Consider the following 18340-nt stretch of genomic DNA (forward strand, 5'->3'; position numbering starts at 1 on the left):
TCCTGCCATCGAAAAAGATAAATATTTTGTCAACAGGAGGGGCAGTCAAGATTTCATACCTGGACTGGCGTTGCCACGTGGAAAATCATAAAATTCTCCCATTTTTTTCAAAAAATTTTAAATACTCTAAAAAAGAGAAAAGCCTATTAAATTGATGAATCAATGAAATAATGGATGATTTATTTATTAATTATAAAACATAATGACATTTTTACCCTTCATCCTGAAAATTCTTCCACATTAAATCTCATGAACAAGATAGGATTTTTAAGGTAAATTTCTTGAAATTTTTTCAATTTGTTTATGATTTTTTTTTTAACTTATTTGAATTATCCAAGTTAATCTCTATCGAATAATGACCGCAACTAAATTTTGTCACCATGGTCATGCGTAGGCAATTCACACTCGATGAAGCACCCTCTAGATCTGAAAAGGTTTTAGATTGATCATCCATGTTTTTCTATGGAAAGGCACTACTATTTTTTCAAGTTTGATTGGTTAATTGAGCATTTTCTGTAGGCGACCTAAATAAATTTTCGTCCAACTTGTCCATTAAGTTGTAGGATCCTTTACAAGATAAGTAATTAAATACCATTTCGTCTATCTTATTAACTGGTTTTTACGTTATTAGTTAGAGTTCAATCCGACATGTCTTCAGAAATAATAATTATTGCTACTATGAGGCATCAATGATGTAATAGTGAGAAACTTAAGATGTTGAAGTCGAGGAATATCTTGTGATATCTTCCATGTAAAAGAAAATTTCTATCATCAAAAGAAAATGAACTTTATTATTGTGAGAACATAAAAATTCCTCAAATTTGAAAATTATTAGAATCTGATAGAGAAAAATAAAACTCATATCTTGATGGTTTGAAAAACACGTATGTGGACCTTTCGGGATAGACCCAACAAGTCATACATCGAGATTCAGAACTTGAAACAATGTTGTACATTCTAACCAAATCAAGTGACACATGGACTATCTATTAAATAAGTCACAAAATTAATACATCTAAATATTGACTGTGGTTATCATCTATGGATGATTTTTTACAAGCCTTCAAGCAAATCACTTCTTGCACTTATTGGTTAAAATACACGTAAAAATGGATGGGATACAACCAAAGATTTTGGGGAAAAATTATATAAATTAGACAAGCCAAGATAAATGTATGCAATTCTAACTAGAAAAAGAAAATGATTGCTCTGTTAATATTTTTACTAAATTCATTTGTCTAAGTATAATCTTAAGGACAATAAAACTAAAATTGTTGAACAATAATCAATCACGAGATAAAAAATCGTAGAATAATAATTGAATAAGATTTTGCATCCACGATGAGTAATAATATTTATTAGTCCTATATATAATGTTTGAAAGACGTAGGCTCCAATCTTGGGATATTTTGAATGTAATACTCCTATACTTACATTCGTGTATTTGCACTGCATTGATTTCACAATTTGATTATTAAGTGTAAGAGAATATGATGCATCATATTATGATACATGAGATACATTGTATCATATCAATGTATCTCATCTTAAAAGGAAGGTAGTGTTGGAGAATAATATATATAACAATATCAATTAGGATATTTTACATTAAAAAATTTTAATAAATTATAATATTTATATTAGTTTCCTTATTTTAGTTGATATAATCCATGTAAGTATCTTATTACGATTCATCTAATATTCATCCAAGAAATCTCAATAAAATTCAAATGTCTACAAAAATAATAGTGAAGAAGAAGAAAAAAAAAATTTATACGTGGTGATGGCATCATCACTATCACCGAAAAACGACACACTAAGATCGATGTGCTTAGTGGAGTTTGATCTATGATACCATGTAAAAAATCTAGATTTTATTGAGATTTTTTGGATGAATATTACATGAACCCTAATAGGATATTTATTGGGATTACATCTATCAAGATAAGAAAACTAGCCTAACATAAATATTCTAATTTATTAAAACTTCATAATATAGAATATCTTAATTGATATTACTACAAATATTATTTTCCAACATTATCTTTCTTTTGAGATGAAATACAATGTATTTCATGTATCATAATATGATGCATCATATTCTCTTACATTAAGGTTGTATTTTACTTTTTTTATAATTATCGACGAACATTAAATTTTTTTAAACAAATATATTAAATTTGAGTTTCTTATTGTGTCTAGAGGTCAATTAAGCAAAATTGTTGAGTTGGCAAAACAGTCACTCTATTTGCCTTATTAGAAAATAAGTAATCCAAGTAATCTAGAGTTCTATCCTACCATCCTGGACGGACAGAACAGAAGGGTTCCATTTTAAGAAATTCCCATTTGAAGTAAATTGACTATAATACCCTTTCCTATACGTCAGCCGAAAAGATTGAATACATACATTTGTTGGGGGCATTTAAGGAATTATAACACATGAAGATCGTTAAAAGACATTCTTGTTGCTACTTATCCGGATTCCCGATTCCTGATTCCTGATTCCTGATTCGAAATTGATTGGAAGAAATCAGGTGAACCTCGAAGTACCAAAATACCCCTTCTACAAGTCGTACTAACTACTAACTAGTGTGCAAGTCTGTTACGGCGAAGGGGTGACCAATTAAATGTCCCCTAATACATCACAATTTGATGCCAACTCTCTTTCTGGCCCAACAAACATTTGCCCAAGAAAACTGGAAAATTATTTTACAGAACCTGTTGTGGGGACGTGTTTATAAATGCACCCATTATTATAAGTTCACATCTTAACAATCCAATTACTAAAAAAAATTCTTTCTTAATGCCCCCCCTCCCCCCACCCCCAACCTAAAAAAAAAAAAAAAATTTGAAAACTCAAAGTTACGAGATTGACATTCAAACCATGGAAATCAAACTATGAATATCGATCGATGGTTTAAATTATTGATCTCAACGACTAGGATTTGCTTTGGCTTTGCAAGTTGGGAAGGAAGAGTCGGAATGAGTCACTAGTGAAAGAGAAGAGAGAATTAAAGTTATAAAAAAAAAAATTATTTAATAATAATATACAATATGTAATATAAATATATTTAATTATTTTGGTTCGATTTTTGGTTTGATTCAGTTCTAAAATACCCCTGAATCAGAATCAAATCGAATCAATCGATTTTTAAAAAAATTGAATCAAAACCGAACCGATGAAGCGAAAAATCAAACCAAAACCAATCCAAAATGCTCTGATTCAATTATCGGTTTGGCCCTATCCAATTTGCACCCCTAACTGCCACACTAGAGAATATCAGTTTATCAGGAGTCAATTTAGAAAGAACACCCTTCAATGGGGTGGATTAAGTAATTTCCCCTCGAAAATATTACATGTGTAGCTATCAAAAAGAACTTTAATAAAGCCAACCCCTTCAATTTTTGTGATGACACATGTCCCTTCTATGTGAATATTTGAGATATCCTTGTGTTTTCAAATAAGTGCCTTGATCTTCTCTTATAGACAAATCAAAAAATTGACTAAAATTTTTAATTTTTCTTCCAATCATCTTGAGGTCACTTTCCATTAATCTATAAGAGAAGACCAATATTTCGAGGTGCAATTTGTGTGAGAATAACACGAGGAGGTGGCAAAATCACTTTTCAAAAGGGTGGAAAATAATTTCCTTCCATAATTGGAAAAGATAGTTTGAGAAATTTTTTTATTTTTTTCACAATTGCACATACACTTGAAAATCACATTTTCCAGGAGAAATTATTTTCCCACCCATTTTTCATGTTTAATCATATAGAGCAAAGATAGAAAGACAAATGTAAGAAATAGAGAGAGGATCAAGTCAAAACTCCAATGGCCCTAAAACACCAAATTCAGGTTCATTATTCTAGGCTCAAATGATCACCTCTTCTATTCCAGTAAAGTTTGGGAAATTGATTCCTCTCCCTCCCTCTCTCCTCCAAAAACAGAAAACTAGTTCCCAAAAAATATATTTTTAATTTGAATCCCAAAAAATAAATTTATATTTGAATACGGTTCGAAATCCAACAAATATTTTTAATTATGTTCGAATTTGAATATGGCCAACTTATCAAAATATCTGATTCATTCAATAAGTGAATTAAATTCAAACAATATCCAGAATCCAATTATATCCGATTCCATAAGTTGATCTTTCTACATCTATTTTATTTAAAAAGTATTGAATATATATACCATATAATATATATCTAATTGAATATGTTGAAGCAAACACATCAATATTCGAATCCATATATGAGCATAATTTTTCTTTTCTGAATCCAATATCCGAAAATTCTTGGAAGATCGATATTCGATTATTCAAATTGGGATTTAAATTTTCTACTCCCATATGTCACTACTTATTGGTGTTGGAAGCTTAAAGTGTCCAACAAGAAGTTATCAAAAAATGTCAAATCAGTGACTAAAACGTTCCGAAAAAAAAGTTCAACTGCCAAATAAATGCAACAAAACTAATGGGTAATGGAATTTAATGCCGGGTCCAGGCTCATAGATATTAATAAATTAGTACTATTATGTCAATTTCTTTTACCAAATTAAGCGTACTATAAGGGAATACAATTAAATCATTGTTACATGACTCAAAATAACACTCGAAGTAGCATTGTGTGTGTAAAGAACCATCCATTTTCCTCAAGTATATAGTGCACATTACGTGAAAATTGGAAAATTCGACACAAAAAAATTGATAGGCTAAGGTCCACGAATTTTAGAAACTGAAATTTGACGGTCTAAGACTGTTGAAATTTTAGATATTCCCAAATTTGACGGCTTAGAGCTGTTGAATTTCTCCCATCCTTTATTAATTTGATAGTTTCGACCCGTCGAAAAAAAAATTTGACAATGAAAATTTTGACGCCAATTCGACACCTTTGTTTGTCGAATTTTATTAAATTTGGCAGTCCAAGGTCGTCAAATTTGGGCTTTTTTCACATTGTGGCATATGTACTCAAGAAAAAAGCATCTATGATTTTTTGTACACTCTTAGTACTACTTCGAGTGTTATTTCAAGTCACTTTAGCATTTTTCATACAATTATGATGCGAATCCCTCGTGGAAGAAAATATTTATGGTACTGTGTATCCCGAGGCAAATAACCTATGATTTTGTGATGTGGGTGTATGTCGGGGGTGGCGTTAGAAAATCATTACTCATAATTTGTCAAGGTGAGCGACAACATGGAAAGATTTAGCGGTAGACTTGTAGATGTATGATACATCCGAACAAATACAAATCAGATTCCAAGAAATCAAATAGTGCAAGAGAAATAGGACAACTAATTAGACATCCACGATCATAAAAAATATTTCAAGACATTGGCAATGTGCGCTAAGGGATGGTGCCTGTGTCCCTATTAAGTGGTGCGTTATGATCATGATCATCTACACCCTCAATCTTAGTTTTTGTTTCAAGAGCACTTGGGCTGCAACAAGAATCAGAAGGGATGTTGATGCCGATAAATCCAACCATAACAGCTGCGCCTCCAAGGTAATCCACGAGATGTGGGAGGTGACCTAATACTGAATCCACAACAGCTGCAAAGGGGACCTCAATTGAGAGACCAGTGGTCACCACTGTGGGTGTTGTTAGAAGAATGGCCTTTGCCCACAAGTAATCACTCAGCACATTATAAAGTAGACCTGAATTGATAATTGAAATAATTAGATAATCATGATAAACACAATTCAAAATCCTTTAAATACCAAAAAAAGAAATTTTAACGAAATTGAGGAAAAAGATCATGTCTAGTACTCTCGAAGGGAAGTTGTCTTATTAAGGACGTAATTTCTAGATTGCACAATCAATTTCTTCAATCAAAAAAACTATAAGCTATAAATTGACTGAATTTACAATGAGAAACTTTATTCTTGAAACAAATCATGTCTAAGAGTTCTAGTTTTAGACTCCTAGGCATCAATGACATTCCATTTCATGAGACCTTGCCATGTTGGACACATGCAGAGAATTTTTCAAACAAATCTCTATTGATTCCAATATTTTTCTTCAGTTATCATCTATATGTTCTTCATGCATGTCAAACCTCTTATTCATAGTAAGAACTGAAGTATTTAAAAAAATGTCTCTCGACATAAGGAAAAGCTATACTGATGTGCTGTTGCATTGGGTTAGTGGAAGTTGGTGTGTCTGATACTACATATCAGTGTAACAGTCCATAATCTGGACACCCGACACATGTTTCTGGGTCTCTTTTACATAGTTCAACACATCTAGACATTAACAATAGAAAAAATTAACTTAACCAACCTAAAGCGCCTTCATTATTCAAAAAAAGAAAAAAAGATAATGGAAAGTGATAAGTTTGGGGGTCCAACTCAAAACCAATTAACAATGAGTGGAGAGGCCTAGGAGCTTATAAGGAGAGAGATAAGGGAATGAACGTCCGATGTGGGACTAAACTCAACAGAAAGAAAGAGTACCAAGTAAAAATAAATAAAGAAAAGAGTACAAATTGGGACAAAAACGAACCTTTACCGATAATTAGGCTAAATTGCTTCCAGTTGATTATATGAAAAGGTTCCAACCTTGTAAAATTCAGTACAAGGGCAACAGGTAGAAAAATAAGGAAGGTGAAGAGCCCTAGAAATCCAAGAAATTGTGCCATACCAGCACGGCCACATTTTTCATCATCGTCCGGTATCTTTTTGCGAATAATAGTAATAAATCCAGCATATAAGCATGCTGAAATAAGAGCAAGAACGTCTCCAAGAAGATGTTTAGTACCAATCGTATTTAACCCAAACTAACAATTATTGTTCCTCCCATACAGAGAAGAACACTAATTAGCTTAACCCAAGTGAACTTCTCCCCCAAGAATACTAGAGAGACCAAAAAGGTGAAAATGCTAGATGTGCTGCTTAAGATGGTATTTGACTGCAAAAACAAAGAATCACTCATTAAACATACAAAAACATCTAGAGCAATAAAAGCAAAAGTAATGCACATATATAATAAGATAAATATGCTTACTGTCACAGTTGTGTACTTGAGAGAGAGAGATTAAAGGTGAGATATCAAAGAAACCAAAATGGGCATAACAAGAGACTAATTGCCGCTGTTCTAGTGCGTGTCCAACGCCCTTTTGCGTCCATTTGTTCATGATCGATGGACTCGGATGGATTTGAATTGGTCTCCCCAAGAAGAAGAACTTCGTCCAAATCTTCGGATCTTTGCAAATGGCCATCATTCTTATTATTAGGCCAAAACCGTAGATTCCAAACCGAGTCCTCAAAATAGCGTATAACTTCAACAATAGGAATGAAAACCACAAACAAGGAATTGCAAATGTGGTTGGAGAACTTCACAAACTTCACGAAAACCCATACTAGCTTCTCAATCAAATCATGAAAATTGAAGTGTGTATGTCTCTGAGAGAGAGAGAGAGAGAGAGAGAGAGAGAGAGAGAGAGTTAAAAAGGACCCAATAAGCAATTAAATCTTCACAAACTCAACAATGCGAAAAGAAGTAGAGAAATTTCGACAAGAATTGGTTGGAGAACTAGATTTTCTCAAAAATTTCCCACCTTTTATATAAATTTCAATGTAAATTTTCTAAATAACAACATTAACAGATTAAGTAACAAACCACATGAATGGATCACAGATTCAACTGAGATTCGATTTGATTCCCATCCTTTCTTTTTCTCCTTTCGCGATCTTAATTCGAAATCATTACAGGCGAAGCTTCCAACACCTGAAAAATCAGAGTAGAAAGCAGAGCAACAAGAAGCCAAGAAAGCAGAAGAAACAAAATTGAAAGCTATTGTGTCCAATGTCGTTAGTCAATTAGCGTCAAACGAACGGCTGGATGGGGAGAGATTCTCTACTTCCTTTACCATCTCAGCCGTTCGTTGAACACTATAAAAGTTCGACAACAATAATTGTGGTTTAGATTTTAAAATAAGACAAGACAAGAGCAGGCCAAATTTTTTATGTGAGAATTTTGACTTTTGGATTTGTTGTATAAGAAACTTTCAAATATAAATTTATATAAATTATTTGATAAAGACTAGTCAAATTTCACGTGGCATAGCATATTCACTAATGCTGACGTAACACAGGTTTTTACTCCAATTCTCACAATTCTGACGTGGGATGTGCACATAATCATAGGCGTGTTTCCTCGCGATACGAGTAAAAACCATCTATGTTTATGTATACATCTCACGTCAGAATTGTGAGAATCACAGTAAATCTTGTGTCACCCCAACACGACTCTATTATATTTGGCACGTGTATCACCTCTTGATCATGTTTTGAAAACTCCATTTTGCATCTTGTCCATGCCAGATACCGAGTCGTCTTGGATGAGTTTTCTAATACGTTTGAGACATCTCGTTCACAAAGAAGAAAAACAAATGTGGGATTTTAAATCTTGTACAAAAAAAATGACTTGTTCGTCCGTCTCCTCCATGCCTGATACCAAGACGACTCAGGCGATACGTATCGGTCACGAACGAGTTTTGAAAATGTGCTCTTGATGGACTTATGCATCAAACATTAATTTCATATTAATCAAATTCTGGAGGTTTAATGGTTCAACTGCTCAGACTAAATATTAAAATTTAATATAGATTTTAGATCTAGATATTAGTTTTATAAAAAGATAGTGATTGAATTAGGGTTTTTCGTTTTGATCAATATTGGCGCTCCAACAACATATCATTGTGGTTTTTCCCAATTGTAGTGAAGTTCGATTATGTAATAATTAGATAGGGACTCAATTTGGATAAATTCAAGAAAGTTTCATAAAAAAAATGAGAAATCTGTTATTTTATGTGTTTAAAAGCAATAAAATCTAAACAAGTCTAATGATGAAAGCGAACTATTGGTCCTCGACTAGTAGCTCCATGAAGGAATCATTGTCGTGTGGCACTACTCCAGCCAAGTACTCACATTAGATTTAGTAAGACGAATTGATCCCTTAAGTCATAGATCAAGAACATGATAGTAAATGATAGCAAAGTTTAAAATCTCGTCTCCAGGCAATGTTTAGGTTGTGAGAAAAATCAAGACCATCTCGACCAAACATCTAATCTTTTGGAGTCAATGTTTCATTCATCTCTACCAAAATTAGTATCCAAAATGGTACAAAACTTTAAGTGGTGGATGCTAGAGAGGCTTTAATGCTATGAAATGGGAGATAACAAAAACATCTCTATATTGTTTGGTGGATGCTTGCTTCAATAAATTTCAAGTCATTTTTAAAATTTCTCCTTACATGATGATGTTGAAATATTGGTTTGTTCCTATGGGTATTGGTGTGGCGTTAGTAAAAGTTGGTGTGGCAATAGTAACTCTCTAAAACAATTAAGTTGTGATTACAACCCTACTTTATATAAAGTAGGTCTCCCAATCCAAAACCAACTCTCTTGCCGAAACTCTAAATGCATGTTTGCCCTTACTTCAAATACCCTCAAGTTGGATATTTGATAAGCAGTGCTCACGAGGACCCTAATTCAAGATATCTAATCCAATATGGGATGAATATATATTTAGAATGTTAGCACACTTGAAGTGATAATGTGAATTGATCTCATATATATGAGAAAAAAAATCCTTGTTGGTTGCCAACGTTTTTTCTTATATGAGTTAGAAGTTTCGAAATGTAGAGACCATCCTCACAAAAAATCAACCCCATCAAAAGTGGTTTACAAATTAACGGTCCACGATTCTTCAACTTGTAAACCACTTTTGATGGGGGTTAGAAGTTTCAGAATGGGCTGTTTTTTTGTGAGGAGATCATCCTCACAAAAAATCTGCCTATTCTGAAAATTCTAACCCATATAAGACGATGATGTATGAAAGATCCTCATCCTTCAACACACATTCTTGAGATCAGAAAGTGTGTTTATAAAAAATGGGGCCACTTGCTGTCCTCGACGTCCCTCATAAATTTTTTATAAACTTTTCTCTCTTCAAGACCAAAGGCATACATGTAATTTTTGTTTCTTCAAGGGTCTTAGAATCCTCACCAAATCCTTATCCCAAAATTTGTTGAGTTCAACTAAAGGGATCTTGTTCCTCCATTGAATTCTTTCTAGAACAATGTATGTTATTAATTCTAATCTCTTCATATCCATCCTCACTACCTCTTTGGTTTTCCTCTTGCCTTTTTAGAACCTTTAAGTTGCACATTCTTCATTTTTTAGGATGATGCATAGAATTGGAGCTAGATGGTTAAAGTGGAGGTGGACTTCTAAATTACTATTTGCAAAGTCATACCCATCAAACTAAAAGGAATTTTTTTATAAGAAGATAATACGACCAACTATGCTTTATGAAGTTGAATGTTAAGCAGTCAAGAAGCATCATGTCAATAAATTGAGCGTAACAGAGATGAGGATGTTAAGATTGACAAGTGGAAAGATTGCAAAATATAAAATTAATAATGAATACAACAGGTAATGAACTAAGAGAAAGTGGATGGAGATCGTGAAAACAGATATGATCTCACTATCAATAATATAAGACTTGGCCAACCCTAAATCTTCGTAATAAGGCTTTTATTGTTGTCAATAATGTTATTTCTATTACCTTTTTGAATCAATTAATGCACAATCATCTTTGTACAAAAATGCTGAAAAATATGTATCTCGACATGATTCAATGAATAAGCAATCAAAAAGCAATAATATTTCAAATTCATCCAATTCTCATACAAGGATACTCAGAAGTCCTTCAATTTATAACATATATGAAATGGGCAGAGAGGTGAATGCCTCACTCAAAATCTTGTTTCTCATACATAGCTTAATTTGCAATCAACACAATTCTACTCCCAACCATAATATCATTGTTACAATGGAAAGCTTGAATACCATATTTAATGGAGGGATCAGATAAAGATTTACTCATCATAATCACTGAATAAGATATGAAGATCTTACAAAGAAAAACCACTCCCACCCTGGGATCTCCTATTGTTCTCTTCCCTTGAATTCGAACCCCATTCTATGGCTTCGGCAACAGCTCTTTGACGTTCATCCGAGCTATCTTCGTCTCGCTTCTCTTTATCTTCGCTTGACATTTTATCCGGTGAAGAGGGAGACACAACAGGAATCGATGCAGAGACCACCTCGTTAGTGGGGGCTACTGCAAGGAAACTTAGTGCGGTTACAACATCGCTAATCAAGGGACGTACGGTAGCTTCCTCTTGGAGACACATGGCAGCAACAGCGACCGCTTGATTCAATCCTTTTATTGGGAAGTTCCCTTCAAGAAGTGGATCTGCCATCTGAGGGAACTTGTTTGGGTCCTTGAAAAATGGTTGTGCCTGTCAATAAAATAACAAATAGTGGTAATCATATAAATTAAACAAATAAATAATAGAATATTCACTGATTCAAATCAATATATATGACATAAATGTATGACCGTGTTTGCTAAAACACATGAAATTGAAGTATCTTGGAGATTTCTCATGAGCATATTCATAAGTAGATTGATTAGAAACCAATTCTGGGAAATCATAGATCCAATTTCACATTTAGTAAAGATTTATGATACATGTTTAAGGTGTATTCAATGTGTACGAGACTAGGAGACACCAAATAAATCCCGAAAAAATATGGTAAAGAAATGATTTTCAATCACAGTTTCAATCAAGTTGAATATTAGCTAGAGATGAATGTGGTGTCGGACTTGGATAGCTATATAAGCCATATAATATTTCAAAGAAATTGAATCTTGATGAGCCATATATATATATATTTTTTAACACGAGATTATGGGATTTTGATTCATCCCAACTCTTCTAAAAGCCATTGGCTATCTTATCAACTTCTAGAATAATAGTTTTGATTTCATCCTCACGATTTCAAAATTCCAATTCATATAAAATCAAACCTCCGATGGATTCACATTCAAGCAATGAGAAACAAAAAGTAAAGAGAAAGGAAGAAAATTACCCAAGAAACTAAATTTTGCTCTTCTGTTGGCCTGGTGGTGTCGATGGCTCTTCGGCCTGTGATTAACTCAAGTAAAACAACTCCAAAACTGTAAACATCCGATTTCAAGGTCAGCTGACCTGTTCTTGCATACTCCGGGGCACAATATCCATACGTGCCCATCACCCTCGATGATACATGAGTCTTATCTCCAATAGGACCAAGCTTTGCAAGCCCGAAATCGGAGAGTTTTGGATTGAATCCTTCATCTAACAAAATGTTGGATGATTTCAGATCACGATATATAACTGGGGGGTTGGCCTTGTCATGCAAATATTCCAGACCTTTAGCGGCTCCTGTTGCTATTTTCATTCTTGTAAACCAACTTAAGGACTTCTGGTCCGGTGTAAGATCTACAAACGAATATGTGATACATATAAAAACGTAATCTTAGAATATTTATTGCAAACTTGAAGGAGATTATTACTTAAAATGTTTCCTTCGATGGAATATCGTTAAATTAGTAGACTCAACATACCTAGTAGATGGTCTTCTAGTGAACCCAATGGCATATACTCGTAAACCAAAAGCCGTTGATCTCCATCAGCACAATATCCAATGAGATTAACTAGATTTTGATGGTGAAGAAGACTTAGCATTAAAACCTCAACAAGAAACTCTCTATTTCCTTGCAACCCATTCCTGTCAAGTTGCTTAATAGCTGCAAGCTGATCATAATGAATCGAAATCAGTCCTAAGTTTCTTCAATTGTACCAAAAAAATAAGAACAAAGGTCCTAATTCATAGTAGGTTTAGTCATTTACCTGTCCACCGTTCTCAAGGCGCCCCTTGTAGACTCTTCCGAACCCACCTTCTCCCAAGAGACATTCTTGTCGAAAATTCTTAGTTGCTGAGGCGAGCTCACGAAAGGTGAATGTTTGTGCTGCAATATTTCCATTACTAGCTTCTTTTTTGTTTTTGTTTTCGGGTGAGGTCTTTTGATTAGGATTCTCTGCAAAAGGAAGTGTGATCATTTAGTTCTTTAAGATCGAATATTTTTATACTGTTCTTAGTATAATTTCCCGATAATTCTATCTCCTCGAACCAAATTTTCTATCAAATTAAGTTCATTGATAGCCAATACCAATAAGGAAGATCATATCCAAGAGCCTTAAAAACTACTATGCATCGATACAATCCTATTGCTACTAATTTCTAGTCTCACTGTGTTAGTTCTCCATTGAAATCAATCCTACAAACATAGGTTTATAATTTACAACAAAAATAAAAATAAATAACAAATGGATAATACCGAAAAATTGTCATTGAAAATAATAGATCATTATCAAATCCTTGACGCAAAAATTTGGTGTACGATACATTATGAAATGGCGTTAATTTGGATGCATTATATGAACAAGTCCATTTTAGGCCAATGTAATGTGATATGAGATCTTTCTCACAACTTTAACATGGATTCAAACGAAATAGGATTCTTGTATGAGATCAACTGAGTCTGCTCTATATTCTGAGTGTCTCAGGTTCTAAGAATTGAAATATCTCAAGAAGTCAAAATCAGAGTTAATAAACAAGAGAACGGGAACAAATAATGGGTCTTTTAAAGGGATTAAATCATCATGATTTCAACTAAAGTTTCTAAGGATAGGCATAATAAAATGATCTTCCTCCATTCTTATTGAGGAAAATATAATACAAATAGCTATGAAACTCAGTGTTTTATTTAAAAAAAAAATAAAGATCTGATAGATCTTTGCGAACTATCCCAAAAGCAAATATAATAATAGTCAAATAGAAGTCCGGATCAAAAGTTGCACCTTGATTAAGATCAGGATTCGATGTTGCCTTACTTAAACGAAAAAAGTTACAAAAATGAGTATAGTTTGTAGTATTTTTTTTTAATGCCAATTCTATAATTCTCGAAAAGTTCATACCCATTTTTTTGTACATAATTTTCTCCTTACCATAAGATCTAAAAATTTATGATCCTTCAAAATGAAACACATTTTTATTAACAAAAGACTTAGAATGATTGGCTTCAATTGATGCTAATTAGGCAAATAATTACTCACCGGGCTCTGATTCTTTATTAGGAAAAGCTGGTGGCAACTGCATCCTTCTGCTACTATTTATTCTCTTCGACCCTTTCTTCTCATGTGACGAGAAACATGAAAAGCAACTCATGATGATTCGATAAACCAATAAATTCTTATCGAATTCTTTATCTTTAAATAAATCCCGACGTGGTCGAAAATTCAATAATAATAATGAACAAAAACTCTCTTCTCCTAATCTCCTTCACTTCATCAACCAATACCGGAACCTTTAAAATCTTAATTACAACATAATTTCAATGAATTCTTATACAAATAGAGTTGTAATTTGCAGAAAATTGTGAAGTTGGAGGTCCCCCAGAGAATCAAAAGGATCTCTGGGATTATGTTTAAGGATGAAAAAATAAGGAAAAGAAGAGATGGGTTTGTTGAGAATTCCTGAAAAAAAGGGAGAGAAATGTGGAGATTTTGAAGGTGTCTTTGTCCAAACGTGGATCCAACAACAGCATTATTGGTTTTCCAATCCAGCTAGCTATATGGATTATGGAGGGTGTAAGAGTCCGAGTTTCATGCGAGATTTTCCCGCGGAAACACAAAGGCTTCAATTCGCTGTTTTTTGTGGACAACAGTTTGATGTTATCTTCCTAAAATTGGACTACTTTTTGGACCCACTAAATATAGTTTTTTTTTTTCAATAGTAGGATCCACTATTGGTTCAAGCCCGGCCTGTCTAATGACCTGCTCGGGCCGGGCCGGGCCTGGTCAGGCTAAACAAAAAATACTTCTATGTCCAAGCTCAGCTCGATTCACAAGTGTTTTGGTCAGGCTGAGTTGACCTGCAAATTATATAGATGGAAGTAGGTTGTATGGACCCAAAAAAAAACACACTGTTTTTTTTTCTTTTTTTTGCCTAATCTTTAAATTGGACCATCTAACAATTTTTTTGTGTGGAAAAGTTATCAGTGTCAGGCAGACCCAAACTAGTTACAACCTTAGGTAGAGCTTACCATTACTGTAGATGCATTTTTTTTTTGCTCTACCTCGAGATCTCCCTTGAAAGTTCTTAGCTTGGTGGGTGGTTTGCAACAGGACGACTCTGACGATCATGTTAGAATTAGTGCCGAGCTAATAAAAAATTCTCAGAGAAGATTTTTCTAACCTTTAACTTGAGATGCATCCTGGTATTTATAAGGGCCCTAATTGATGGATTTCCCAGGATATTTTTTGTCAGAGTGGTTGCGTTTGCTCTCTGACTTGACAATTGCAGGAGTTCTTACAACTGCCTTAATTGATCTGGGGCAGTTGCAACCTATCTGTCAGGCTATGAGTTAACACATCTATCCTGTTAGTAATAGAGTTGTCAAACTTGTCATATTAGCTCTAAGTGATCCGACCTGTACTTTAAGCTCGATACATTTTTCACATAACTTGGTGGGTCGGTAATTATTTCTCTAGGTTGCCACGTATTAATTGCTCTGAGAATTACCCTCCACAACTACTATCCTGATCAAGGATAGACAACAAAACATTAGGAAATGAATTACACTCAAGAACTTGGCAGCCCACATTCACTTTCAAAGAAACAAACAAGTCAGCAACCTTGTTGGCCTCTACGAAGATGTGGGTGGATGACAGTTCCTGAAAGGTAGGAAGAAGACTCCTAGTTAAGAGAACCAAGTGATGAACATGCCATGGAATCTTCCAATTGTCCTTGAGGATGTTAACCGCCACAATGGAGTTAGATTGGAACAATTATGGGCAGCAGCAAGCCTGCGCCCTTTACCTTGCACCTCATGGTGTCAGACAGATCTTGGAGTGTCTCCTCTTGTTAGTGCTACCTTCACACTACCCTTGTGGTCTCGAATGATGGCACCAAAACCATTTTTAGTGGGAAAAAAGGAGCCATCCGCATTTAGAGCCCACACACCAACCTGAGATTTAGTCAAGGAGCAGAATATTCTTTTCTTATGGGTGAAACTAGCTTGGAATTCCCAAGCATGCATGAACGGCATGTTGTAGTTCGAATCTTCTATGTTGTCGATGTCGTCCTTGAACTTGATCCAAATATCTTCCAAGATGCTATGGAAGACCAAGGTTGGATTCTTGAATTTGTTTTGGTAGATTCGATTGTATATCTCCCTTCATGGATGATAAATAAAGGTGCAAATGACCACTTGCTTTAGTTTATGAATTATCAAGTTCCCTTTGAAGTTAATGGCAGCCTAAGATACTTCTTCCCAAATCCTTGGCACCTTACATTCAAGGCACCTTGTCAAAATGGCATTCTAGATTGTTCTTGCGAACAAACATAGGCTGAACGAATGATTAGTGTCTTCTTCGTTACCTCTACATCTATGTGGTGTCTGAAAACATGATCCAGTGCCTCAATATGAACTCACAAAGTTTTATTTTGATATTGTTGTTCACTGTTGGATTTAATTATTATATTTGGGAGTTTAATGGCCTTACATTTCAAAGTCAAGATTTTATCCAAAAAAAAGATTTTTTTTTTTTTTAATTCTTTTTAAAAATCCAATTTAGACCATGGAATCTATAGTGTTGAGGTGTCATTTGGTCCTTGGGGAGTCTATATGGCCCAAATGAGAGGCTTGTCTAGGCTCTACATTACCTACGGTTCATGCAACATACCATGTAGAGTTTGGAGATACCTCATTTGTGCCATGTGGATTGGCATGGCCCAAATGATACTCAGCGCTTAGAGTTTATCGTCTAGAACAGGTTTAAAAAATTCAATAATTTTTTTTTGCATGATCAAAGACTTTGAAAATAGATGGTACCTCCAAATTTTTAAAATTAAAATTAAAATTTAAAGTTAAAAAACCCATTTCTTTTAACCAATATGTTTATGGAGAGTGTTCGGTAGACAATCTTTGGGGGACAATGTTGGGAGACAAAATTTATCTTATATGGCTTAAAAGTTTTAGGTTGGGCTGATTTTTTTTTTTTTTTTGTAAGGATGATCTCTATGGTGAGGAGATTACCCTCACAAAAAATCAGCCAAATCTGAAACTGTTAACCCTATCAAAAGTAGTTTACAAAGTTGAAAACTTGTGGATCGTTGATTTTTATTGTTAATTTGTAAATCACTTTGGATGTGGGGTAAAAGCTTTAAATTGGGTTGCTTTTTTTTGTGAGTATGATCTCCTCACAATAAAGATCACCCTCACAAAAAATAAGTCAAATATGAAACTTTTCATATAGGGCAAATTTTGTTAATCAACGTTGTCGTCCTAAGATTGTCAGCCAAACGCCACCTATATATCTATGGTGCGAAGATTATCCTCACAAAAAAATCAGTCCAATCTGAAACTTCTAACTCCATCAAAAGTGATTTACAAATTAACGGTAAAAATCGACAGTCCACAAACCTTCAACTTTGTAAACCCCTTTTGATGAGATTAACGATTTCAAATTGGGCTGATTTTTTTTTGTGAGGATGATCTTCTCACCATAGATATCACCCTCATAAAAATTTAGCTTAATACGAAAATTTTAAGTCATATAAAACAAATTTTGTCAACCAACATTATTGTCCTAAGATTGTTTGTCGGACATTCCACAATTCTTCAACTTGTAAACTAGGTTATAAGTTTCGAAATGAGATGATTTTTGGTGAGGATGATCTCTTCATCATAAAGATCATTCTCACCAAAAATCAGCCCATTCCGAAATTTTTAAACCATGTTTTGAAAAATATTTGGCATAATGTTTGATTTTCTTTAGAGCCTTTGAATACTCCCCATATATATATATATATATATACATAGATAAGAAAATACTAATATCCAAGACCTTATATGGACGCAAGCATTCTCCAACATTTTATTTTTTTGAATAATACTCTACTCATTTTGTCTTTAAGTAAAAACAAATAGAGGTATGATTGTCTTTTATATAGTAAATGCTTGTTTGCATTGATTACCAAATCATTTATTACAATAAGACATTTAATTCTAAAGATTAAATACTCTTAACATTTATTATGAAAGTTACAAGTATTAATTAAATAAATAAGCATTTATTATGTAAAAAGATTAATATACCTTTATCTTTTTTTCAGTTAATGATAAAAGAAATAGTGGTATTATTAGAAAAAAAGTGTTCGACACGTCGTCCCCATAAGGACTTGGAAGTTAGCTTCCCCCCCACCCAAACACACACATATATATGGGTCTCGTTTGACACCCTACTATTTACCCTACACTTTGCCCAACATGTTTTGTCCTATATGAGTTAGAAGTTTTGGAATAGGTTAATTTTTGGTGAGGATGATCCGTATGGTGAGGAGATCATTCTCACAAAAAAAAAAAAAATCAGCCC

The 18340-nt window shown here is 33.8% G+C and overlaps 1 protein-coding gene and 1 pseudogene across 2 annotated transcripts; both read right to left on the bottom strand.

Moving 5' to 3' along the window:
• Positions 1 to 5200: 5200 nt before the first annotated feature.
• Positions 5201 to 7859, bottom strand: LOC147401965 (thiamine-repressible mitochondrial transport protein THI74-like; annotated as a pseudogene). Its single transcript, XR_015178773.1, has 3 exons — positions 7010 to 7859; positions 6509 to 6913; positions 5201 to 5661 (listed from the first exon to the last, which is right to left on the bottom strand). The product of XR_015178773.1 is annotated as a thiamine-repressible mitochondrial transport protein THI74-like (transcript).
• Positions 7860 to 10652: 2793 nt separating this feature from the next.
• LOC147401966 (putative serine/threonine-protein kinase PBL26) lies at positions 10653 to 14402 on the bottom strand. The gene is made up of 5 exons (XM_086443472.1): positions 14018 to 14402; positions 12752 to 12939; positions 12466 to 12655; positions 11949 to 12340; positions 10653 to 11314 (listed from the first exon to the last, which is right to left on the bottom strand). Exons 1-5 carry the CDS (start codon positions 14127 to 14129, stop codon positions 10925 to 10927), a joined length of 1272 nt encoding a protein of 423 aa, XP_086299598.1. The 5' UTR covers positions 14130 to 14402; the 3' UTR covers positions 10653 to 10924.
• Between the last annotated feature and the right edge of the window lie 3938 nt (positions 14403 to 18340).

This window comes from Akebia trifoliata, chromosome 5 (genome assembly GCF_017979445.1).
Source record: "Akebia trifoliata isolate Shusen 1 chromosome 5, ASM1797944v1, whole genome shotgun sequence".
In the NCBI taxonomy this organism is placed as follows: domain Eukaryota; kingdom Viridiplantae; phylum Streptophyta; class Magnoliopsida; order Ranunculales; family Lardizabalaceae; genus Akebia; species Akebia trifoliata.